Genomic DNA, 24,684 nt, shown 5'->3' on the forward strand with positions numbered 1-24,684 from the left:
TCCTTGACTGCTCTCCACTTTATTTTTGAGACAGGGTCTCTCACTTACCCGGGAGCTCATTGAGTTGGTTAGACTAGCTGGCTAGTGAACTCTGTGGATCTGCCTGTCTCCACCCTCTTTCCTCCAGTGCTGGGGTTACCTGCTCCTGGCTTCCCCATAGGTCCTAGGGAGTGAACTCAAGTTTTCATGTTTGTGTGGAAGCGCATTACTGACCGAGCCATATGCCCAGCCTCCATGTCTCCTTCCTCTACATGTTTTCTAGGTATGTTCAACAAGTACACAGAATTGTTTCAGAGTGCAAAATAGTGCCTGCTGCTGCAGCCTGGCTGATCACGCTGGAAACCTGGATCCTCTGTCAGTCTACACTCCCCTCTATCATCACCGGGTTCTGCTTATTTCAAGAACATCTGTTTAACCTACTGCAGTGTCGTAATCTGGCATATGGGAAGGATATATTCATGGCTTATATCATTATCAACATAAAATTACCCCTTGGGTAACATTTTCATTTTGCCACATGATTTAGCCTGCGTGGCACTAATACGCTGCTTTATTTTTCTTTATTTTGTTTTTGCACTGTACTGGGGGTTGAGCCAGGGTTTGCTCATGCTAGGCAAGGACTCTACCACTGAGCCACATCCCCAGCCCTATTTTTGCTTTTAATTTTGAAACAGAGCCCACTAGATTTCCCACTCTGTAGCCCAGGCAGACCTTAAGCTTCCCACCCTTGTGCTGCAGCCTTTTTGGTGGTGGAGACAGCAGTGTGCCTCACAGGCCTGCCGTTCTTGCTGTGTATTTGGGTCTTCTGCTATTTTTCATTTCAGAGTGCCATTTACCTTGAATTTGTATCTTGATTCTTCTTTTGTTCCTGTAACTGAGTACCGGAGACTGGAGGTGAAAGTTTGTTTGGCCTATGGTTTTGGAGGCCCAGTCAAGAGCATAGAGGGGTGCTGCTTGGCCTCTGAGAGCCTTGTGCTGCTGGTTCAGCTTGTGACAGAAGGCAGCCATCGTGGAAGAGTGGGCAGGACACGCATGCGCCTGGCCTCCTCCTCTTCCTCCTAGATACCGTGGGTCTGCCCCTCCATGTTTTCCTGCCAGGTCAGTCCCCTTCTCAGTGCAGATGCTGCTTGACTCGCTGCTCTTCGCTTTATTTTCCCCTCCAGTTGGTTAACAGAGTTTTCTTTCCTACTTATAACTCAGGTAGTTGCCACTTTAAGCAAAAGTAGTAATTAGACAAGTATTGGTTTAATACTGAGAATAAAACTGTGCCTGTTCTTAATGAGGAGCACATAAGCTTTTCTCTGTCCCATCTCCTTTTTGTTTTGTTTGATATCTGGGATTAGATAGATTATTGTAATGATCTTAAAATTGTCTGTGGCCTTTTCTTCTGTGTATGGGTGTTTTGCGTGCATGTATGTCTGTGCACCACTCTGAGAGCAATGCTGCTGGAGGCCCAGCATTCAGATACCCTGGAACTGGAGCTATGGGTGCTGTGGATTGTGAACCACAGTGTGGGTGCTGAGAATTGAACCCTAGTCATCTGGGACAGCAGCCAGTGCTCATAGTCACTAAGACACCTCTCCAGCTCCCTGTAATCATCTTTTAAGAGATTTGTATTTGGGGAAATGGAGAGATTCCACATATGTCTCTTGCAGAGGACCTGAGTTCAGTTCCCAGAATCCACATCAGGTGCCTCACAAAGGCCTGTAACTCTAGCTCCAGGGGATCTGATGTTCTCTCCTGACCTGAGGACACTGTACACACATGTAATTTAAATGTGTATTTGCACAGTTATTTGTACACACATAGACTGTACTGGTGTGAGGTAGTTTTATGTTTCTTTCTATTGTATACTCCAACTTTATTACATCTGTCAATTTTTTAATTTTTTATTTGTATGTGTGTGCGCATGCACGTGATAATGCACATGTAGAAATCAGAGGGCAACTTGCAGGACTTGGTTCTCTCCTTCACTCTATGGGTCCCAGGAATTGAACTCCAGTTTCAGGCTTGGTGATAAGTGCCTTTACCTGAGCCATCTCCCTGGCTTGTGCCCCAGGTTCTCTGTCTGGATTAGGCTGGAGCTTCATGCAGTTTTGTTGGCTGCTCATTATATCACTGATAATGCTTTAGGAGCCTTTGCTTTTCTGAGGATGGCTTTGCATTGCGTCATGGAAACACTAAGTTCACAATATGTAGGATAGATTCGAGGAAGCTGTGGTTTTCCTTGAATGTAGGGTGTGCCTGGTAATACTGTGTCATTGTTCCCTAGTGAACACTATCAGGGAAGCCTGAAGCCATCCCCATGGCAGACATTTATGGTATGGGGATCCTTGATGCAAAAAAGACACTTTATTGCCCCGTTGAGTGAGGAATCTGGAAGTGAATGACAGAGACTGTGTCTTGGGCTGGGAATGCTTTAACTTTTCTCAGCCCTGTCTCAAGCTTTTGATTTTCTGTGTAGTCGAAAGTTTTTCTGTGTCGCGCCTGGCCCGTGGTTGGGATAAATCTCTCACTCACAGTCCCACAGCCTTTTATAAAAGAATCACACAGAGGCTTAATATTAATTATAACTGCTTGGCCATTTGCTCAGGCTTCTTACTGACTAGCTCTTATAGTCTATTTGTATTTGGCAAAATTAAAGAAAATATTCTCTCTATCCTATATTTGTGAGTCTAAAGTTTCATATCTAATTTACCTTTTATCATAACCAAGGAAAACTATAACTATCTAGTCTTCAACTACATCAAAGACTCCAGAAGGATACAATATTACCTAAGTAAATAAGAAGTGCATTGTAAGCAACTTCAAAAAATCTGGAATGACAGAGATAGCTGGCTGCCTGGACAGTCATCCAGAGTTCCTCTGCAATGTTGGGGCATCCATCTTCAGCCTTTAGGCCTAGAGTTTTTTAGTCACTTCTCCATGTGTACTGTTGAATATCTGGCAGTCTTCTCTGTGAAGCAGGAACCTGCAGGACCATCTCGTCTTGCAGAGTTCATTGGTCACCTTCCTATGGGTCCTGAATGTCCAGTTTATATAACATACTGTCAATCAGTCAATGCAAGAGCACTTTTTTGCCCAGTGGCTAACTTTTGCCACAAAGAAAGCAAACTCCATAATGAGCTTCTTCAATGCCCATCATCTTCCTTGAAGTGTTTGGTGCTGCCAGGAGTAGATGTGTCTCATTGTTCAGAAAAGTCTTAAGTTTTTAAAACATTTTAAATGCCATATTCTGTAGGTCTTTGAAGTGTTTGAAGATTACCTACCTGACTGAAATATATCTATGTATACCTAGAAAACTTAATATGACAAGTGTGATTATCATAAATGACTAATTATTAATCTGTATTTCATAATTATCCATTATAGTTTAAATGACTTAATAACACCTTAAACAAGAGTAGAAATATACATACAGTATAACAAAATTAACTTTAAATTTTTATCAGTAAATTAAAATCCATAGCAATGTAGAACATTTCAAATAAGTTGTTGCTCTTTAAAAGTAGATTCAATAATCTACCCTTTTATCCTATCTATATCCTACCTACATTTCTATATCATATTCCTTTTTCTTCTTTTAGAAAGAGATTGACTATGACCAATAACAATTTGCAACCAACAATCTAAACAAAGACAAACATCCATAATCCACCTTTTGGGAATGTGGGTGTAGTTTTCTAGGCTACTTCCTGCTGATAGAGGGCACTGTATTCTTATGGGGATGCAAAGAAAATTAAGAATTATGGTCAAGTCCTGACTAGAATAGTCTGTGAGGCTGCATTGTCTGAGCCAGTTGTCTTGAAACCATTCTGGATGTTGGATCATCTGGGCCATGCTGTCATTGGAGACCTTCCAAGGGGTCTTGGCTGGTCAAAACATATTAGCCTGGAAGCAATCCACAGGTTCTCATCTTCTGTGGAAACAAAAGCAGAACCTCCTTTCTAAAGCAATGTATTCTTAGACATAAATTCTGAAATTGAGATACCTTTAAAATATACATATTGATTTAACTCAGCAGCTTTTACAATCAAATGTCTCTCTGCAGTTAAAATCCCAAAGACAATATAATCCAGACTCTGTGTGATTTCCATCTTTACATGGCTTATTTTTATATTATTTTTACTATCTCTTTAAAGACTTTATTTTTTAAAACTTTCTATTTCTTTATATAACTGTCTATATTCATTTTCTTCTCTCTTCCAAGCCTACATACATTTTTACACACACTATAAACCATTTAAAGTCTTGTTCCATCTGAATCTGCCTTATTGTGAGTCTGTTGCTTTAAACTGCAGCATTGCTAGGACTGAAATGGCAGCTTTGGCTGCTGGCTCCACTCACCTCAGTTTTCCAACATGGTGGTGGTATGTTTACTGCCAGCTGTGGGTCTGGGAGCCATGTGTACCACCAACTCTCGGCAACAGTGGGTCTATGCCTCCATTAAGGCAGTGTGTAGCCCAGAAACCTCTTTATTATTATTATTATTATTATTATTATTATTATTATTATTATTATTATTATTATAATACTGGCAAAAGCTAAATCCACCATGCAGTGTACTGTGTGGCTTGGCGATGCCTCTGTGTACCATGGCAGGAATCCGCCATGCTGCTTGGCTCAAGCCCGTAAGCCGTGAACCTGCCATACTGTAGCAAAGCCCACAGGCCTCCATGTCTCTGTATCACAGCTTTCCTGAGAGACACAACTAAGAAGCTGCTCTTGGCTCTGTTTTAGAACCCATTTTTTTTTTAAGCTTTCTCAGGTTTTGGGTGGAAATTCTTGCCCCATGTCTGGGCACCATTTTCTGCCTTGTCTTTGCCTGTGTGGTTGCAAGAAGGTTGCCACAGCTCCATACATCATGATCGTTTCCAGACCAGCCACCAAGGGGCAGAAGTGGGCTTTTCTTCAGTGGCCACAAATGGGCAGAAGTGGGCTTTTCTTCAGTGGCCACAAATGGGCAGAAGTGGGCTTTTCTTCAGTGGCCACCAAGGGGCAGAAGTGTGCTTTTCTTCAATGGCTCTCTTCTCTGACCTGGAAGCTGATCTGTCCCAGAAGCCTCCAGGACTTGCTGCTGTAGTCCTTGGGCCGACATCAGCTGTGGCTTCTTATGACCCAAGAAGCAAGTGAACTTTTCTTAGATCACAGGCTCACCCTCACAAATCAAAGTCCACAGGAAAGGGGGTGACAGGGCTGAGTCTGTCTTCCTGGGTAGGCACACCTGCCTGCGGATCCACAGAGGCCCCAGTGTCCTGGGTGAAAACTGAAATACAGCAGCTGTTGATGTCTAGGGGCCCAGGTCCAGCTTATTTGTTATTGTACCTGCCATTTTGTCATCAAAGGGAGCTTGATCTTCCCCAAGGCTCCAAAGAAATGCTGTTCACTCACCGTGAGTGGGTTGAGAGAGCTCAGCGGGTCACAGGCTGTGTTTGAAGAGATGGGCAGTGGTGCTGTCCTGTCCACAGTGTGATGCTAACAGCCTCCTGCTTCATGGTCACCTCCACACACCCCACGATTAAATGCCTGTCTGTCCTTCATCTTTGAGAACAGAGGGGCCAACAACGGCCTGCAGTTGCCAGCTCATCTGTTTGCCAAACACGCCAAAATACATTGGGGGCATCTATGGTCAGGCGGTTCCCAGACCACCTGCTTGGCAGAACTCATGATCTTGCCCCTCAGCTCCATGTAGGGAGAATAACTGCCACGGCCATGAGGCGCTGGCACTTGGCCTGGGGGAGCCAGGCGGAGGAGGGGAGTAAGCCACTCCCCCAGACAGCCCCGGGAAGGTTGCCCTGGCACTTAGCCACCTGGAGAGCAGAGAACTAGAGCAAATGCGGGCATGGCTGCTCTGCGGACATCAAAACTGGGCCATCCCACACTGTGGAAGCTGCCATTAAAGCGAGTCTACAGCTGAGGACCAAGGTAGGCGGCTGGTCAAGCAAGGGGGAGGAATGGATTGTGGTTCCTGTTGGCTGCTCTGCAGTTGAGCTTCTGGGAGGGGTCGCTGTCATCAGGAAGAAGGAGTGCAAAGGACTCTGAGAAATGACTCCAGCCCTAAGAGCAAGTGCATACTGCCGGGGAGGGAGACCTGGGGAGGCTAAGGGGGCACTCGGCACAGCTCTGTCCAAGGCTGTGATTTTCTCAGTGACCAATAGCTTTTGACTCTTCTGAAAGATTTCAGTTAGAATTTAGTGTCTGGAAAACATGAGACAGTAGAGAGTGTAGATAATAAATAGTCTTGAAGAGACTCCGTCCCTCACACAGCTCTGCTTGCTGAGAGTACCAGATGAGGGTCTGCAGGTGCACACTGTTCTGTGAACTGGGTACCACCTTTCCAGCCAGCCGCCCTGGAGTGTGTGCAGGGCTGGTCTGCTCTGTTGGTCTCTCTCTCTCTCTCTCTCTCTCTCTCTCTCTCTCTCTCTCTCTCTCTCTCTCTCTCTCTCTCTCTCTCTGTGTGTGTGTGTGTGTGTGTGTACCTTTGCAAAGGGTAGGAAGCTTTCAGAGGCAGAGCGGCCAGTAAGATAAGCTGTGTCTTATGTCCTGAGATGATGAATGTTGTGGTTTTGAACTTGGCTCTTATTATGTTTGCAGTGTGTGGTGCCAGGCTCCAGGACGTGAGAAGGCTGTCTTAGGTTAATCATGGTGACATGAGACAAACAAACCCAGGGTGAATAGGGCTTTGTCAGACCTGCTGGCAGCCCGACCTTTAGAAGAAGTTTAATTTCAGAGCAGCCTGCAAAGGTCATTAAATATTTTAGGGTTTGGCTTTCTGGTGTTAGAAGACTCAGAACAGTCTGAGTAGATATCAGGGCTGGCTAGAAGCCAGATGGTGGCTGGATATCCTGCCCCTGCTGTTGGGAGGGTCACTAAGAGCAGTTTGATTAAGCAAACATTATATAACAGTAGGTTTGGTTCTTTTAACTGTTTTTTTTCCCCTTCTGTTTCCATTTCTAATTCACAAGTTATCCAGTTGCTCATCTAGGCTTCTAGAAGATTCCATAGCAACCACCTTGAAATATGGAGCTGCCCTGTGTTATTTTGGTAGGCAGATTAAAAAGTTTGAGACATGCATGTGGCCCAGGTGGGGACGGGTGGGACCATTTCCAACATGCCCATGCTGCACATCTAGCTGGTGGCTGGATCTGCTCTGTGTGCTGTTGACTGTGGTCAGGGGCAGGGATGTCAGAACACTGCTACCAGAGTAGCATCTCTCCACAGGCTTCTAAAGGAAGTCAGTGTGGGGGTTTCACAAACAAAGACTAGCTTTTCTGGATGACCCAGCCATACCTCTCCTGGGGATTTACCTAGAGGACATCCAAGTCAAGATCACACAGATAAGACACTTGCACATTGGCTTTTATTGCGGCTTTGGTTATGGCAGCCCTGGTGCCACCAGCGTGGGAAAAGACAGGGAAACGGGGATTGTTTCAGCCATAAAGAAGGAACAAAGTCATGCCATTTGTAGGAAAATGGATGCAATATGGGATAATTGTATTAAGTGAATTAAGCCAACCTCAGAAAGATGTCATGTTTTCTCTCATTTGTGGATCCTAGACTTTAGATAAATACATAAAATCATATATGTATAACATAAAAGTAGAAATGAAACTGTTTAGGTTGAAACAAAGGAGACTCTTGGGAAGGAAGAGGGTATGTGGGAAATAGGCTTAACACAAGTACATGTGTATATGAGAACTTACAAAATAAGTATTTTTTAAAAATGAACCTAAGGACAGCTGCTTCAGCATAGCCCAGGTGTTTTTTTTTTTTGTTGTTTGTTTGTTTGTTTTTGTTTGTTTGTTTGTTTCTTTTTTTTTCTTTCTTTTTTTTTTTTTGCCTGGCCTGCTTGTTCAGGTCATGAACAATACCAAGCCAGGCACCCGCTTTGTACTAAGCTCTGCACACGAGTCTGGTGACTCCTGGCCAACTTGGCTTTGTGGTGGTCAGCAGTCTGTAGTCTTAGCAGCTGCCTGCCCTGTGCCAGCTCCTGAGTGGGCAACAAGTTTCCAGCCCCATATCAGTGGTCAGCTCTGGCTCGGCAAAAGCCCTAGCCACACAGTGGTAGACAGTGCTGTTCCGGACCCTTTGGGGAGCATTGTAGCAATTGCCATGGCAGCCACTGAGATGACAGAGCTGTCTTCCCCTGACTGAGAGGAACTGATCCAGCATTTTCTGTGGGCAAGCAGAAGGACGGGAGATTCAGGCCTCCAGTAGCCATTGGCTCTTCTCACAGCCGACGCCCCAGTGCCAGGGTGGGAACAGCCCTTCCTACATTCATATGCCAGCTAGGAAGCAGAGGGTCTATTTTCAGTTCCTCAGACTTTCAGAACTTTTGGCTGTTAGCGTGTTGTGGAGACTCCTGTGCATACAAGTGCTGAGTGTGGGGAGGAAGTCAGAGCAGCCACGGGGCTCCCAGCCCTTTACCTTCCCACTTGACTGCAGGAGCAGACCTCAGCTCAGGATAGAGGCAGGCACCTCCCCGCTGTCTTCACAGAGCCAGGGCGCCACTCACTTCCTCTTGGCCAGAGCAGAACTCCCCGTGTCTCCAGGTGGGAACAAATAACCCAAGTCAGCTTTGTTCCTTGTATGGGGCAGCCTGGTCTGTTCCTACCCGAGGTGGCAGGATAGCAGGATAACCCTGAAAGAGGAGGAGGAGGGGAGGCAGGGAGGAAGGTGAGCACACCAGAAAAGTGAAACAACACGGAGGATTGTGTGCAGCTTCATCTTAAAAATACATCTCCAAGGCTAGCTGTTAGCCAAAACAGAGCACATGGTTTAATAACGTCTGCTGGGAAATAACCAGAGCAGCTAAAGGCATAAGAAAATGGCAAGTACACTTCTAAGCAAAGACGTTTTAAACTTAAAGGGAATGGGTAATTTTCTAGGAAAATGTTATTACCAGAATCACTCAAGAAATAGAAACCATGAGCTGGGCACGGTGGTGCGTATTTGCCGTCTCAGCACTTTGGGGTGAGAATTGGGAGGCTGTGTGACCTCGGGTTTGTAGGGGAGTGCCTCGGTACACAGATTGCCCCCTCCTTATTCCTGATGGAGAACAGGAAGGGACAGTGTGGCCTGAGCACAGCAGGGTTGTGTGGCAAAGCTGATATGCCCAGGCGAGCAGTGATCCTCTGTGTATCCTCTACATCAGCTCTGAGCCTGTGTAGCCTGATGCCATGTGTTGTTCAGGAATACGTATTATGTCTTTTATGTATGTGATTTATTGAAAACACACCTAGGAATGACTGAGCACCAAATCTGGGGTAGTGGTTCCCTCCACTGACAATGGGGGTTGAGGTGTAAAGGGACATGGAAGGATGATAACTGTTGATTGTCACCTGCCATTTCATGTGAGAATTCTGAACCAGTTGGCAGTACTGCAGACTGGTAAGACATGACTGGAGAGTGAAGACCTGCCTGTTTGTTATGGTCTCTACATTAACTAATGAGCTACATAACGAATGCCGTGATGTCACATGAGTTGATGTTGCCTGCCAAGAGACCTGGGGGCTCTCATCACCTTGATGACTTTATTGTAGCCAGGACTTGACCCTCACCTTAGGTATGTGACATGTTCTGGTCAATTTCTCACTGTGTGTCCTCAGCCTTACCCTTGTGATACCTATGGACAGTGCCAGGATCAGTAAGGCCATCATATCAAGGGCTGGTCACAGTGACGTCTATTACTCTTTACAAATGGACCAACAGTATTCAGATCATTCAGTCTGCGAATGTAGACTGTGAATTCAGTCTGTCCCTGAGGGTCAGCTGTAGCTTTGGTTTGCTGTTGGGAAAAGTGAAGCAGAGAAGGGAAAAGGCCCAGTATTTGCAAAGGTGAGAGTCATGTCCTGGAGAAGCAGGATTCTTCTGGACTTATTTCTAGCTAAACTACAGATTTTTAAAAATCTTTTAAGTTTACTTTTTTAATTCATATATGTATACTGTGTTTATATAGTTTCCCCCAGCCTCTCCACTGCCCCCTGCTCAAATTCATGGCCTCTTTCTCTTTAATTATTACTGTTACTATTTATGAATATATATAAATGCAACCTGCTGAATCTATTTAGTGTTGCTCGTGTGTGTGTGTGTGTGTGTGTGTGTGTGTGTGTGTGTGTGTGTGTGTATTTTCTCTTTATGTGTCTGGTTTGTCAAGTTGCCATTTTAATGGACAGGAAGCTTCCCGAATGACTGTGTCATACCAAGTCTTTGGAGCCTCAAGTGAACTAGGCCCAGAGTAGGCTTCTAGTGGTGTGGCTCTGGGAAAAGGGACCCCAGCTGCAGGTGACTCTTAACAGCTGCCACCCTGGCTCCCACTGCCTCTGGAGAGGCAAGGGCTGGCTGACAGGACCAAGAAGATTCTTTAAATGCAAAATTCATTGTTTTTTAAAGAGATTCCCCTGGGGCCCCATCTTGGTTGAGTGTGAGACTTATCTGGATTCATGCACACACTCCAACCCATGGGGTGTGCGATCCTTTGGTTTCTTCTTGTTACTCCTCTACCTTAAGATGGGATCCTGCTGAAGCCTCATGATTGCTAAGACTGAGAACCCGATGCCTTATGAATATGTAGAGGAGCTTTAATAAAATGGTGTGAAGCAGCAGCCTGCTTCTTCTAGAAATGCTTCCAGAGCCCCAGGAGACTTCCAAAAGCTCCTGGAAGATGAGCTCCTGCAGAGAGAAGGAAAACGAGAGAATAGGGCATGATTGGATGGACCTAGAATCCAGCAATTTGAGAATGAAAAATGCTGCCCCGTGTTTCTCGCATTCCCACCCAGCCCTGTAAGCCTTATTGAGTCTCTCAGCCCAGATCTGCTGGCTCAGTCATTCCTTCTGGTCTAAGTGGAGACTTGGCTGCAGAGGGTGAGGTGCCTCAAGCACAGAGCCCTCCTCCTGGAGCATTACAGGTTGGCTTCTTGACAGTGACATCATGCGGCGACTTGTTTACAGTTGAAGCTTTGCAGAATCTTTAATACAACTTTCTGCTCATTTTTATCAGTCTGCTTGTCCATGAAGGCTCATTTACAGTGAGACCAGATACTAACTGTAGAATTCACTCCCCTTTAGCCCCCCAAACAACTGCTGCACATTTTTTTGGTGATTAATTAAAAGGAACTTACTCTAATGACTAAAATTAACCAAAGACGCCCCTTCTGCAATCCTAGCCTAATTGCTTTCTAATTGCGCTGCTTTTCTTGCTTGTGCTCAAGTCTGTGGGTCTGAGCTCATTTTGTCAGTCCTAGGGGAGCACATGTGCCCTGGCGCTTGCCCTCTCAACGTCTGTGCCGCTGTCGGCAGCTGCCACTCTAGCATCCACCTCAGTGGTTGAATGTTGAACCATGACTGAGCTCCAGGGTTCTTCCAAGTCCATCTCCTTCTCCCACCTATTCTCATTCAAGATAGATACTAATTGGGACCGATGATGAAGCTGCCAGATAAACTGAGTCTTCAGTGTGTAGGGCCATGGCGGAGCCTGGGGCAGGGACTGGACCCCCGTGGGGTTCACAGTTCCCTCCTCAGTTCAGCACACCCTCTCAACCCTCCACTCTGGAGTCAGTGGCATCACCGTTGGCGACTCAGGACTCAGGCTGCACCCAGACACAGCTGACAGTTTCCTGGGGCTCTGACAAGTCCTCCACCCTCCCTAGAGGGCCGTGTAGAGACTGGGACACTGCTCTGTGCTGGCATCCCCAGACTTGCCTGCAAGAACTCCTCACATGGGTTCTGCTGAGCTGGATCCTATTGTGCTGGGTACTTGGACCATGTGATACTTGAATGTTTCAGCCAAGGCCCAGAAGAGGTGTCTTTAAAACTGGTCTTCACATGTGAGGCATCCACAGAGTCGAACGAAGGTCCTGTGCCCCCTGGCATCTTTGCCAGCCTAGGTCCTTATGGCCTTGGGCTTCAGGTAGTCTAATGTGCCTGCCCACCTGCTAGTGCTGTTTCCATGAACACAGTCGCCAGGTTACGTGGAAGCTGGCAGACCTTGTGGAGGACAGCAGCCAGTGGGTTGTGACTGACGAGCCAGTCACCCAGGCAGCCCACGCCGGTTACAGAGCACAGTGGAGAGAAATCAATGGCACCAGTCCCCACAAACAACTGCTGAGGACTGAGGCAGGCGTGTGTATGGCTGAGGTGTGTCTGCCTGAGTGTGGGAGGGTTTCACTGCTTTAGAACACACAATTTGCATGTTAGAAACCTGCTTCCACTTCATACAGCTTACAGAACTCCCTTGTCTGTAAGCAGAATCTGGTTGTATCTTCTCTTTCCATGTGTCCCATCTCTTCCAGAACCTCCCACAGCTGATGGGCTGGCCACAGTCTTTTGGTCTTGGCAGCCCACTCTACTTGTCAGGCAGGGATGATCCCAGCTGGTTGTGTCCTTTGTCCACAGGATAGTCTTTCTTTTTCCTCAGGTGTCAGCGGAAGCAGTGGCGGGTGGACCTGCCAGCCACCAGCGTGGTAATCACATTTCACAATGAAGCCAGATCAGCCTTGCTGCGGACGGTGGTCAGGTGAGGCCAACAGATAGCTCCTGTATCTCACAGGAAGGGTGGAGGTACCTAAAACAGCGGCTTCTCGGGCACAGACAGCAGGGGCTACAGGCAAGGTCATCCAGCTGCCAAGCATGGGGTATGGGGTAGCTATTGGCTCCTCTAGCCAAGGCTGGGGACCACAAGAGAGAGGCAGCTTGGAGCAGAGCTCTGCCCTTACAAGGCTCTGTCCCTCTTTCCCTTTGTCTGTCCTCAGTGTCCTTAAGAGGAGTCCACCGCATCTCATCAAGGAGATAATCCTGGTGGACGACTACAGCAATGACCGTGAGTTTCACAGCCTTACCCCTGGCGTCAGCCTTCCTGGTTTGGGGGTGTCTGGGAGGAGTGACCTAATGCAGTATAGCACGCAGCAGGCACCTGGTGCAGGGAAGAGATGCCCTCCAGAGGCCCCAGGGAAAAGGTGACTGAGTATGTGGCCTCCAGCCTAGAGCCCTGTGTAGACTCAGGGTTCACCATTCTCTGCCTCTTTTCTCTCCTTAGCTGAGGACGGGGCCCTGTTGGGGAAAATTGAGAAAGTGAGGGTCCTCAGGAACGACCGACGGGAAGGTAAGAGAGTCCCTTTCTTGCAGCACTTTGGAGATGGTGTGTATTTTTCCCATTGGTGTGACAGATGCAATTTAAGGAAGGAAGGGTTTGTTTGGGCTCCTAGTTCCCAAGGTGCAGTGCATCGTGATGGCAGGAAGGTGCGGCAGCTGGTCACAGTGGGCCGCAGCAAGCAGACAGAAATGAGTACTGGTGCTCAGCCCACTTTCTCCATATGCAGCCAGGACCCAGCCCATGGGAGCGGGCCACCCACTTTTGACCTATCTTAGAAGAGTCCCCTCAGACATGCGTGGTGACTCCTAAATCCTGTCAAGTTGACAGTCAAGATTGACTCCGGTGTTAGTGCCATCCACCACTCTTGCTCCGGAGGAGTCAGATTGTTCTGAATGACATCTGCTGTGGAAGGGGTGTCGTGAGCTTAAAGTCACAAGTCAGGGTGCTTACAAAGTATATGGGTGGGGACATTAATTAGACAAGTGACAGCCGAGCAGAGGGGACAGAGTCTCTGATGACATTCTTGGCTTTGAGGTTGGCATGCAGTGACCTCCTGAAAATCTGCAGTCACCAGGATGCTTTGTCACCTTGGTACGAGCAGACAGGCCAGGGGGGCTGGAGAGATGGCTCCACAGTTAAGAGCACTGGCTGCTCTTCCAGAGGACCCAGGTTCGAGCCCCAGCACCCACATGGCTGCTCACAGCTGTCTGTGCATATGGTACACAGATATACATACATGCAGACAAAAATGCCCATGCACGTGAAATTAAAATTTAATAAAAACAAGAGGAGCCAAGATAATTTTGGCTTGTGATCTGCAACATTCAAACTTTCTATGAAGTTCTAGTCAGTCGGGCAGTCCGCAGGGCCTTCCACATAGATACAGCTTCCTCGGGGATTCTTGTTCCCATCTCTCCTGGCCCAATGGAACTACTCAGGGGAACAGCAGTTGTCTGTTTCTCTCCCTCCACCAGAGCCCTGTCCCAGCAGATGCAAGAAAAACAGTCACAGCTTAACTAATCGGAACTGTTGATATGTAAGGCCAAATTTTCAAACCACATTTGTATTTACACATTGGGAAAATTGGCTGCTGTCTTTCACTCACAGCCGACAAGTCCCATCAGTCCCTTGACTGCAAAAGTTTAGAAAAAGCATTAAGACTTAGTTCTAAGGAGTGCAGTGTCTCCATGTTCCAGGCATGTGATATAATCACAGATCCAAGTTTGACAGCCCGCTGAGGGAGAACCGTCCTGAACAGGGAGAGAGAGCTGTCATTTCATGTTGATGTGGTTTCACAAATGCCAACTCCTCACCAGCTGTCAGTCTCATCTGTGTGGGCAGTTATGGAAAAGACTGCCTTCCCACTACAGAGTCTGGAAGCTTCTCAGTGAGACTCAGGTGTGTGACTGTTTGGAGCTAGTCCTCTTCCAGTTTCCAGTAGTCAGAGTGATGGCGTTTTGCCACTCCCCTCTAGGAGGCTGACAAGGACGCAGGAGTGGCATTTGAATCCCTAGTCAGTGCAGACTTTCTCTTCCAGGTCCCCATACGCAGCTCCAGTCAAGACAGGAAGGTGTTCTTACAAGGGTTTGTTGGTTTTTGACTTTATGTTTATGGATGTTTTCCCACATGTATATCTATCCACCACATGTGAGCTTGGTGCCAGAGGAGGGTGTCAGATCCCCTGGAGCTGGACTTACAGACAGTTGTGAACCACCATGTGGGTGCTGCAAACCAAACCCAGGTCTTCTGGAAAAACAGCGATGCTATTAACTGCTGAGCCAACTCTCCAGCCCAGCAAGGATTTTTTTTTTTTTAATTTATGTGTGTCTGTGTGTAGGAAATGTCACATGTGTGCAGGTGAAGAAGGTATCTGATTCCCCAGAGCTGGAGTTACAGAAGGTTATGAGCTGCCTGAGGTGGGTGCTGGAAACCAACTCAGATTCTCTGGAAGAGCAGCAAGTGCTCTTAACTACTGTGTCATCTATCCAGACCCCAGAATCTTAAAAAAAAAAAAAAAAAAATCATGCATTTATTAAACATTCAATATGTGCTTTACACTACGCTAGACACTAGAAGGCACAAAGATAAGTGTGAAGGCTTTTATTCCTGCCTTTGGGCTGCTTGCATTTTAATTTTGGAAATAAATATGAATGTGAAATTAGAATACAGCCTGCTTGAAATTGCAGGGCAGCACATTAGTAAGTGCATGTGGGGGCGGGGCGGGGTGGGGGTGCTCAGTGCACAGTGACATCAGTCAGGAAATGCTCATTCAGCAGACACAAAGGAAATGAGGCTCTGTAGAGAAGGACAGTCTTCAGCTGGGGCCAAAGAATAGCCTAAGGAAAAAAGAATCCCCTGAGAAAGGCACAGAGCCAGTAACAGAAGGCTCCCTGGACTCACATCAGAGCAGTGGCTGAGGCCACTGCTACCAGCCCATCCCACACAGACAGTGAAGTCCTCCTCACCCTCAACAGCTCTGCTGCATGACTCAAGTCAGTCCCTCCAGCCTGGAGTAAACCAAAGAGCATCTGATCCCCAATTCTTCCCCAAACAGCCTACCAGATAACTGGTTTCCAACTCAGTTTCTGCCCCACTCTCCCACCTAGAAAGGGGTCAACAAGGGGTCAGAAAAGAAGCAGGAAGAGTAGGGATGGAAGGGGAAGAAAGAATAACTGATAAATCACTTCAGTCCACTCAGCACTCAGAACAGTGTCTAAATGTTAGCCCTCGCGTCATCTTAGCTAAGGTGCTTCTTTGGAAAGAGCTGTACTGTTTCCAATGGTGAGATGTGGGAAGCCAGATCATGGCCTGTGTGGGACAGCAGCAGGTGTGGCAGCTGAGCAGAAAAGTACATGAAGTTCAGATGCATGACAAAGCTGTGTGTGCACACCGATCTCAAGCCCCACATGTGAACCATGGCACAGATGACAGTTAATTAGTAGCAGAGAATGTGGTCCCAAGGAGCCAAGTCTGTAGCTCCTCCAAGGAAACAAACAGATTCAGCTCACGACAGTAAGCTTGAAGTTGGTACCACCGTCCGTAAGCCCTGAGCCTAGTCCCCCCCTCCCCCGCCCCGTCCTGTGTACCAATGCTGCGACCTCTCCTCTAGTGAGTTGTAAACCCTAATGCAATGTTAGAGATCTCACCTCAAACCCTCAGGTACTGTGGAGAAATTAAAGATTAGAGAGCTGGACTGGGAGACTTTGCCACAAGTCTGCTGCTCCCTTTACATGTTCACACTTCTTCAGCCCAGACACGTCCTTCAAGGACTCTCCGTCAGCTTCTCTATTGGAAGACTCTTTCTCCTATGTTATTACAGGGTGTTTTCTCAGCTGAGAGTTCTGACTTGACTGTGAGTTCCTCTCTCAGCTCTTTAAAATGTTGTTGCAGGGTCTGCCTCTGTCTTCTATTTGTCTACTTCTTTCTTCGTGTGCGTGCGTGCGTGCGTTCGTGCGTGCGTGCGTGCGTGCGTGCGTGCGTGCGTGCGTGCGTGTGTGTGTGTGTGTGTGTGTACGTGTGTGTACCTTCAGAGGCCAGAAGAGAACACCAGATTCCCTAGAGCTGGAACTGCCTGCATATGATTGAAAGCTACCTGACACGGGTGTTGGGAACTGAACCTCAGTCTTCTGAAAGAACAGAGAGTACTTTTAACCTGAGCCATTTTTCAGAACATTGTCATAATACATATTGTCTGTGGGGCGTTTACCCACCACCCCCACAGCTTCCCAGAGTTTTCTTGAGTGCGAGCAGCAGGAAATATTAGATAGAAGGATTTATAGCGGAGAATCTTGTGGAGATAAACAGATAGAAAATAAAGGATAGCCTCGAGAGGGCCTGGAACCTATTCCAACGGGCCCGGACTGTCTCTGGTCCAGGGTTTTTATAGAGACGCCAAGGGGTGGAGCAAAAGACCTCCTCCCCCAGCACAGCCAAGTGCAGGCCATCTCAGACACCTGCACTCAGGCCCGTGGTCCTGATCATCCTCTATTCGGACCTGCTGGGTAAAGCCACCAGGAACCCCAGAACGGGCTCCCACAATTGTCATCCCTTGCATGTGACAGGTCGTTGGCACCTGCTACCCTCCTGAGTCTTTATTGGTGTCTCCACCTAGCCCTCATTTTCTTTATGTCTCTCCTGCTTCAGGTCTGCCCAAATCCTCTAGACTATGTAAGTTGCTGTTTTCCACAGATTTAGAGAAGGATTGGCCATCACGTCCTCAGGTGCAAATCTGGCATCGCTCTTGGACTCCGGCTGCATCTAACTACATCCCATGCTCTCATGATCACTTAAGCTTTTTGCTCCTCCTGTTTCTGTCTCCATTTTCCTGGGCAATGTATTTCTGTTGACTGTTTTCAAGTTCCCTGGTCCTTCTGCCAGCTCTGCCTTGAAGATCACCCAGTGAGTTCTCATTGGAGATAATTTCATTTTTGGAATACCCAGTTAACTCTTCTTACAGTTTCTACTTCTCTTCTGAGATTTCCTACCTGTTCACTCATTAAAGCCATCATTTCCCATGAGCTCTTGAACATAGTAATAGACATTTTTAAATCTTCATCTTTTAATTCCAACATCTGAGTCATCTCAGGGTGACTTTGAGTGGAAGCTTGTTTTCCCCCTCTTGGGTGTGGTACACATTCTCTTATTCCTTCTCTTGTCTACTGATGTCTCACTGTGTGATGAATGTTCTGAATGATGTACTGTAGATATTCTGAGTCATTTCATTTTTCTCCATAGAATATTAGCCTTTGATATTCAGGGAAATGTAATCACCAGCTGTGTTCTTCACTTCTGAGACAAAATTCCTAAAAAAGAAACTTAAAGGGAGAAAAGGTGATTTGGGCTTATGGCTCAGGCTTTCAACCCATGTCACTTGGTCCTGTCACTCGGGCCTGAGGTCAGGTCAGCACCACAGTGCAGAAGACTATGGTGGAGCGGGATTGCTCATCTCTGCTCAACCAGAAAGCAGGGAAGGGTCTGGGAAGATGTACCCTTGTAGTGACCCAGTTCCTCCAGCCGGGCCCCACCTACATCGCTCCATCTCCATCTCCCATAGTGCCACCACATCCATGTCATCCAGTTTGACATGGATGAGTTATTCACTGATAAGACTGGCAGCCTTTACAGCCCACTCACCCCTCAGCACCACACCTGGGGACCAAGGCTTCAACATGGGAGCTTTTGGAGGGTGCGGGTGAGCTTAATAGCCAAGTCCTACACTGGCTGAAGACCTTGGGTTTACACATGATGTGGGTGCTTCTCTGTACTTTCTGTTCAGACAGGTGCATTTTGAGTAGAGCCCTTATTCACAAAACAATTGTATTCTAAATGTGATCCTTCTATAATTTCTGTAGGAGGGCAGAGGTTTTTCCCAAACATTGTTTACTCAGCAAGAGTAAATAAGAGTAAACTCACATTCCAAAGCCTGTGTCCACTGGAGAGAGCAGCTGAGGCCTCGGCCCCTCTGGCCACTGCTCTTCTCCAGCTGCTCTGCTCCTGTGGCTACCTGAGCCAAGAGTCAGCGACAGGTGTCAGGGGCTTCTCACCAGATTTGGGGCTTTCTTGTTTTCCTTTCCAGCCATTCCAGAAGTCCTGCACTTGGTCCCCTGACACCTGAAGCTGGAAGAACTGTATTGCAACAGGTGGGAGGGGACTCTGGGAAGTGAGGGCAAGCCCACGCAGACCTGGTCTCACTCTGCGACTCCCGCTTTCAAGCATTGAATCTCCCCAAGTTTCTAACCTGAGTGACTTCTTGGAAGCCCTTTCAAACAGCCCCACAGTTGTATCCATTTCCTGAGCCAGGGTTCATATGGCTTGGAGTTGGAAATCTTATCTTTTTCCCTGATGTAACATGCAGTTAATGTCTTAGTTAGTGTTTCAGCTGCTGTGAAGAGACAACATTTCCACTGCAACTCTTATAAAGGAAAACATTTAATTGGGGCTAGTTTACAGTTTCAGAGGTTTAGTTCATTATCATCAAGGCAGGACATGACAGCATGCAGACATGGTGCTGGAGAAGGAACTAAGTTCTACATCTTGATCTGCAAGCAGCAGAAGGAGACTATGTCCCACGCTGGGCACAGCTTGAGCATGAGACTTCAAAGCCTACCCCCACAGTGACACACTTCCTCCAACAAGGCCACACCACCTAATAGTGCCACTCCCTATGGGCCAAGCATTCCAACCCATGAGTCTCTGGGGACCATTCCTATTCAAACCACCACAATAAGATTAATCAAAACTCCATTTTACTACTGTAAAAAGGAACTTAAAGCAGTCGTCCTTGCTCACCGTGAGGGATTCACATCCCATCCAGATGTGGAGTGTCTCCCAGGGTCAGTACAAGGCTGACGAAAAGACTGTGTCATGATGAAGTACTTGTCAACAACTGTTCACAAGCCTTAGCTGGGTTTTGACTTGATGCCCCTGTTTTATGAAAACAAAGCTGTTTACATTGCAGCAGATACTGTGACCGCCAGACCTGGCACCATTAGCTGTCAGGGTGTGGAATGGCACCTTCCTTATCTCAGAAGGGAACTGGAGTCACGACAGCACAATGTTTTCAGATCATGCTTTGGGTGTTTGCTAAGGTAACTTCCTTCCTCCAGGTCAGTAGCCTTAGGAAAGTTGTCTTTCCCATCATCTGATGAGCGCTTTGAAGTCCTGCTGGGCCTCTACCCCAGAGACTGCAGAGCAGTGCTATTATACCCACAACTGATGGACAGCTCTTCTGTGACAGGGCGTTGGTGCTGCTGGCCATGCCAGGAAGGCTCTCAGGTGGAGCTCTCTCATGTACTTTGAACTTATCTTCACAGGTCTGATGCGCTCTCGGGTCCGGGGTGCCGACGCTGCCCAGGCCAAGGTCCTGACCTTCCTGGACAGTCACTGCGAATGTAACGAGCGATGGCTGGAACCGCTGCTGGAGCGGGTTGCTGAGGTGAGCCTCGCTCACACAGAGGGTGTGCTGCACACAGTGGCCGTGGGTTTTCTTGACACTGGGAAGGAAGCTGGTGCCCTAGACATTGTTTCATGGTGTCCCATTGATACAGAACAGTCACTTTGTCTGAGGAACACAGGTTCCTTGAAGCTGGCTGGAGCCTGGGAAGAAGTGGCCAGTCACGGGGGAGTACCTTCCCTGCTCACATGCAGGAAGATATGTGGCCAGCAGGGTAGCCCGTTGGTAGGAGTACCATCTGATGGGATGTCTGGAGAAGGATGGGGGTGGCTGCAGTGATAGTCCTCTACCCTGGTAAGGACAGACTGACCACCTCTTCCAGACCTACAAGGAGAAGCAAACAGGTTACCACAGTGCCCTTGGTGGGCTTGTCAAGTGGCCTTTGGCCTCACTCTGCCTTCTAGAAGCATCCCCACTTGTACTGTGTTTAGCTTAGTGTTATTTCTCTTGACTTCTGCTTGCCTTCCTGGCTTGCCTTCCTGGCTGCTATGGAAGTGCTTCCTTGGGGCAGTGAAGTGAGCGTATGAAAGGAAACAGTGAACGCGTTCTGCCTGCCACACAGCACAAGAGCAACAGCAACAAGTCGCAAAATACTAAGCGACCAAAGGTTGCTGGACGTCCTGTCTCTGGCCTTACTGGGCTCGGTGGCACACTTCGTGCTTCCCCTCATCTGATCAGCGAGGACACTGGCCTTCAGGGGACTTGAGTAACGTCCAGAATCACGTGGGGGTCGGTCAGGCTGTTGTGTAGGCTCTGCTCCACCCTTAGCCAGGCCCCCCCTCTCTTCCACACCCATCTGTGTCAGGCACCTGCCCTGGTGGTCTAACCCACAGCTTCTCACTCTGCTAGGCCGTCACACTAGAAAGCAGAGCTAGGGCTAGCTTCCCTCCGTGCGGAGGTTCATGGGGTTGCCAGCTCACGGGAGATGTCACAGTCCCCTCCCCTTTATTCCCCCATAGCTGAGGGGTTCTTGTAATCTCTTCTCAGCAGAAGGAGTGTAAAGCAGATGATGCTCAGCTTTTCAGGGCCAGCCTGATCTCCATGGCCCAACGCTTGTTTCCCGTCAGCCTGCAAGCAGGCAGGTGGGACTTTGTACCACCCCTGAGCAGTGCAGAGCTCTGCCGGTCCTGTTGCTGAACCTCTTTGAGTCTTTCTCTGGCTAACAATACTCTGTAACTCAGAGACCACACGCCTTCTCTTTTATCAACTGTCAGCATGAGGCAGAGCTGACATGAAGGTCTGAAGAGGTCAAAGGCCTTGTGTTTGGTCTCAGCAAAGGGGCACTGTGGCGTGAAAAAACGGGTCAGTGGAAGGTAGGCGTGTCTGGTGGAATCACAGGAGTTGAGTTAGGGTCGGAAAACTCCAGTCAGTTGCTGTGGAGGTGATGACTTCCACCTCTCATGCCGTCTGCACCCAGAAATTGTTCCTGGCTTTGGGGTGGAGGCACTTCAGCCATGAGTTCATTCCTGAGCTGCTCCAGTGTAGTGAGAGGGTGGCAGCCATAAAGTGGCCGAGCTTAGCTCTGGGACACTGAAATCTACCCACGGTTGACATTTAGGAGTTGACTCGGGGCCACTGCACAGCCTGGGCCTTTAGCTGGGAGAAGAAGTAGCAGAGTGTCCCGTTCTCAGCTGTCCCCTCTCATGCCACCACCCTTGCCCATCTTGCGACAGTGGCATCTAATGGGAAGGCCTGTTGGGATGGTGGCTTTTGCTTTGCTGGGGTCGTAACAAGTATTCTTTCCTTCCTTTGTCCCTGCCCAGGACAGGACCCGGGTTGTATCCCCCATTATTGATGTCATTAACATGGACAACTTCCAGTATGTGGGTGCCTCTGCTGACCTCAAGGGTGGTAGGTGTCAGCTGTGATTGGTCTACCTGCTGGCTTGTTCTGTCTGGCTAGGCTCCTGACCACTGCTGTCCTGTGGTCAACAGTGACATTGACAGCAGAATTCATATTATAGTGTGGGCTCTGACTGGTACCCCACAGAAGGGATTGGCCCAGCTTCCCCGGCAGAAACACCAGCCCCATCCACCACCCTATCATCCTATCCCTCTCTCTCCTGGAGCTGTTACTACTACAGCTAGGGGACTGTGTGACGTCCCTGCAGATTGGAGTAGAGGAGCCTTTACCACTCCTGGGCTGGGCTGAGGGGCTCCAGAGCTGCTACCAGCAAGAAACTACATAACGCTGAGGATTTGCAGAGTGGGCCTGGAACCTGTTTCTGTGTCCTCCGCCTGTCCCAGCCCTTCCTCTTATAGCCTACATGCCCTGCCAGCTTGCTGCCCTGGAGTCCTGCCATCCTGCTGCTGGCCTCCTTAACTGCCTGCCCACCAGGGGCTCGTCCTACCTTTGTGCTCAAGCTTGGACCATGGTCCTTCCTTCCCAGCCACCCAACCACAACCTGCTTCACCACTGGGTGGCCTTTGTTTTTGTGAATGGACCAGCATGTTCTGGGGCCACATAGCCTACAGATGTTACCTTCTTGTTGTCCTCCAGGAACCCTCGAGAAATTTGTCCAAGATTTTCCTTTGCTTCTTAAGACTTGTTGAGGCTCCAGTGGGAAGGAGACTGTATTAGCCATGGCTGTGAAGCCATTGCTACACCCAGATGGAGCGGGTTATACTGTCCCCTGCTCTAGCAGCCCATATCCCCTAAATCCACAAAAGCAAAGAGTAGGGTGGAAGACAGCTTCCCCCCCGCCCCCCACTATTTAGCTAAAGCTGGCCTAGAACCCAAGATCTCTTGCCTTAGCAGTTCTCATGAGTGCTGAGATTACGGGCCCGCACCATCACACTGTCACACTCAGCATGTAAGATCTTGTGTCGCTGGGCCCTGAAAGGTCCTGGTCCAGGCCTGGAGAGCATGGGTCCCACGGAGGTACTATGTGCTGTACTGTGCTTCTGGGAGCCAATTGTGATTTATCCAGCTCTGACTGGTCCCTAGGTCCCAGTCTTGTGTGCACAGCCGTTGTAGGTACAGTAGCATCACACACAGTTCTCATATTTCACATTTGTTCTTAGACTTTTTAATGTTAGAAAATCCAAGCCAGGCATGACGGCATATGTCTGTAATCCTAGCACTCAGGGGCCTGAGACAGGAGGATTGCTGCAAGTTCAAGACCAACTTGGGCGAAATAGCAATACCCTGTGTCAAAAAAAAAAAAAAACAACACAACGATCGGAGGGGTATGAAAGGTGGTTCAGAGATTATGAACACGCACTACACTTTAGAGGATCTGAGTTCAATTCCTAGCAAATCAGGCGACCTAAAACTCCAGCTCCCAGGGCTCCAGTACTCTCTTCTGGACTCCATGGGCACTTGCACCCATGTGTATAACCACACACAGATCCCTAATCATATATGTAGTTTTGTTTTGTTTAAAGAAAACTCAGACCTGTGTTTGCTTTGGAGGGTTGGGAAGATTTCACTGGGCCCCATACCCACCCTGCCACCCGCTTCCCTGGCCCACCCCATCACCCCAGTTGTTCCCCTCCCCCCTCATGCTCTTCGTTTTGGTTGGTCAGTTGGCAGGGAGCCCTGCCTACATGGGTTCATTGTCCAGCTGCTAGGTTAGGACAGCAGGCCCAAGAGATTGTGTCTTCTTCTCATGGCTCTTTCTCTTCTGGGTCGGCAGGTTTTGACTGGAACTTGGTGTTCAAGTGGGATTACATGACGCCAGAGCAGAGGAGGTCCCGGCAGGGGAACCCAGTCGCCCCTATAAAGTAAGTACAGGGTATTGCAGGAAGCCCTCCTGGGGAGAGCCCAGACTCTGGCCCCTGCAGCAGTGTGCTTCCAGGTACTGGGGCTCTGCCTTCTGGTCCCTGGCCTCCCCTCAAGGCCAGCATCTGCAGCAGGTCATGCGGTGAAGGAGGTTTTAGGTCCACTTCCTTACAAGGCATCTCTGATGGTTCCATGTTGTCTCCTGTTTATGATGCAGTGTTTTCTGTAGCAGAGTGGAACTGTGTACTATGGCCTTTAATGTTACTGCTGTGGTTACCTCATAAGGTGAGGCGTGTAAAAGCCAAGGGTCTCAGTCTCTGTGGGACCTGAGGCGGTGACTAGAAGTCAGTGGAGAATGGAAGACCCCCCTCAGAGCACAGATGTCAGCCTGTGGTGTGAGTCTAACTTTGCCTTGCTCTCCTTCCTCTTCAGAACCCCCATGATTGCTGGTGGCCTGTTTGTGATGGACAAGCTCTATTTTGAAGAGCTGGGGAAGTACGACATGATGATGGATGTGTGGGGAGGAGAGAACTTGGGTATGTACAGCCCTCTGGCCTCAAGTCCACCGGTGTCACCGTGGTGAAGTATGGGAGGCAGGGTGGCATGTTAGCAGTTAGGGAGGCCCCAGAGCAGCCATTCAGTGGGCAAACCAGCTCTATATGTTATGTGAGTCACACACTCTCACCACAGGGGTGACAGTAAGATGCGCCCCTGACGTCAGGGTGGAGGAGACTAAAGCTCAGGTCATCCCTGCACCGAAACCAGATGCTTGTCACATCCTTTGACCTGAGGGTTTCCGCATGGCAGTTTCCAGGGCTCTGGTTGATTGTGTAGAATGGTAATGGAGCCGGGCTGCTGCTGGGTTAGCCAGCTGTAATCACACATGTCACATGGATGGGTTCTGATGTTCAGAGCCTTC

The 24,684-nt window shown here is 48.4% G+C and overlaps 1 protein-coding gene across 1 annotated transcript in view; it reads left to right on the forward strand.

Moving 5' to 3' along the window:
• The window catches only part of Galnt2 (polypeptide N-acetylgalactosaminyltransferase 2), a 140,390-nt gene that overhangs the window by 101,208 nt on the left and 14,498 nt on the right, over nucleotides 1-24,684 (forward strand). The window contains exons 4-10 of the mRNA XM_076572317.1: nucleotides 12,416-12,514; nucleotides 12,750-12,817; nucleotides 13,034-13,099; nucleotides 19,903-20,024; nucleotides 21,806-21,893; nucleotides 23,680-23,767; nucleotides 24,198-24,301. Of these exons, the coding sequence (XP_076428432.1) occupies nucleotides 12,416-12,514; nucleotides 12,750-12,817; nucleotides 13,034-13,099; nucleotides 19,903-20,024; nucleotides 21,806-21,893; nucleotides 23,680-23,767; nucleotides 24,198-24,301 (635 nt within the window). The remainder of the gene's footprint in view (nucleotides 1-12,415; nucleotides 12,515-12,749; nucleotides 12,818-13,033; nucleotides 13,100-19,902; nucleotides 20,025-21,805; nucleotides 21,894-23,679; nucleotides 23,768-24,197; nucleotides 24,302-24,684) is intronic.

Source organism: Peromyscus maniculatus, chromosome 5 (assembly GCF_049852395.1).
Source record: "Peromyscus maniculatus bairdii isolate BWxNUB_F1_BW_parent chromosome 5, HU_Pman_BW_mat_3.1, whole genome shotgun sequence".
Taxonomy (NCBI): Eukaryota; Metazoa; Chordata; class Mammalia; order Rodentia; family Cricetidae; genus Peromyscus; species Peromyscus maniculatus.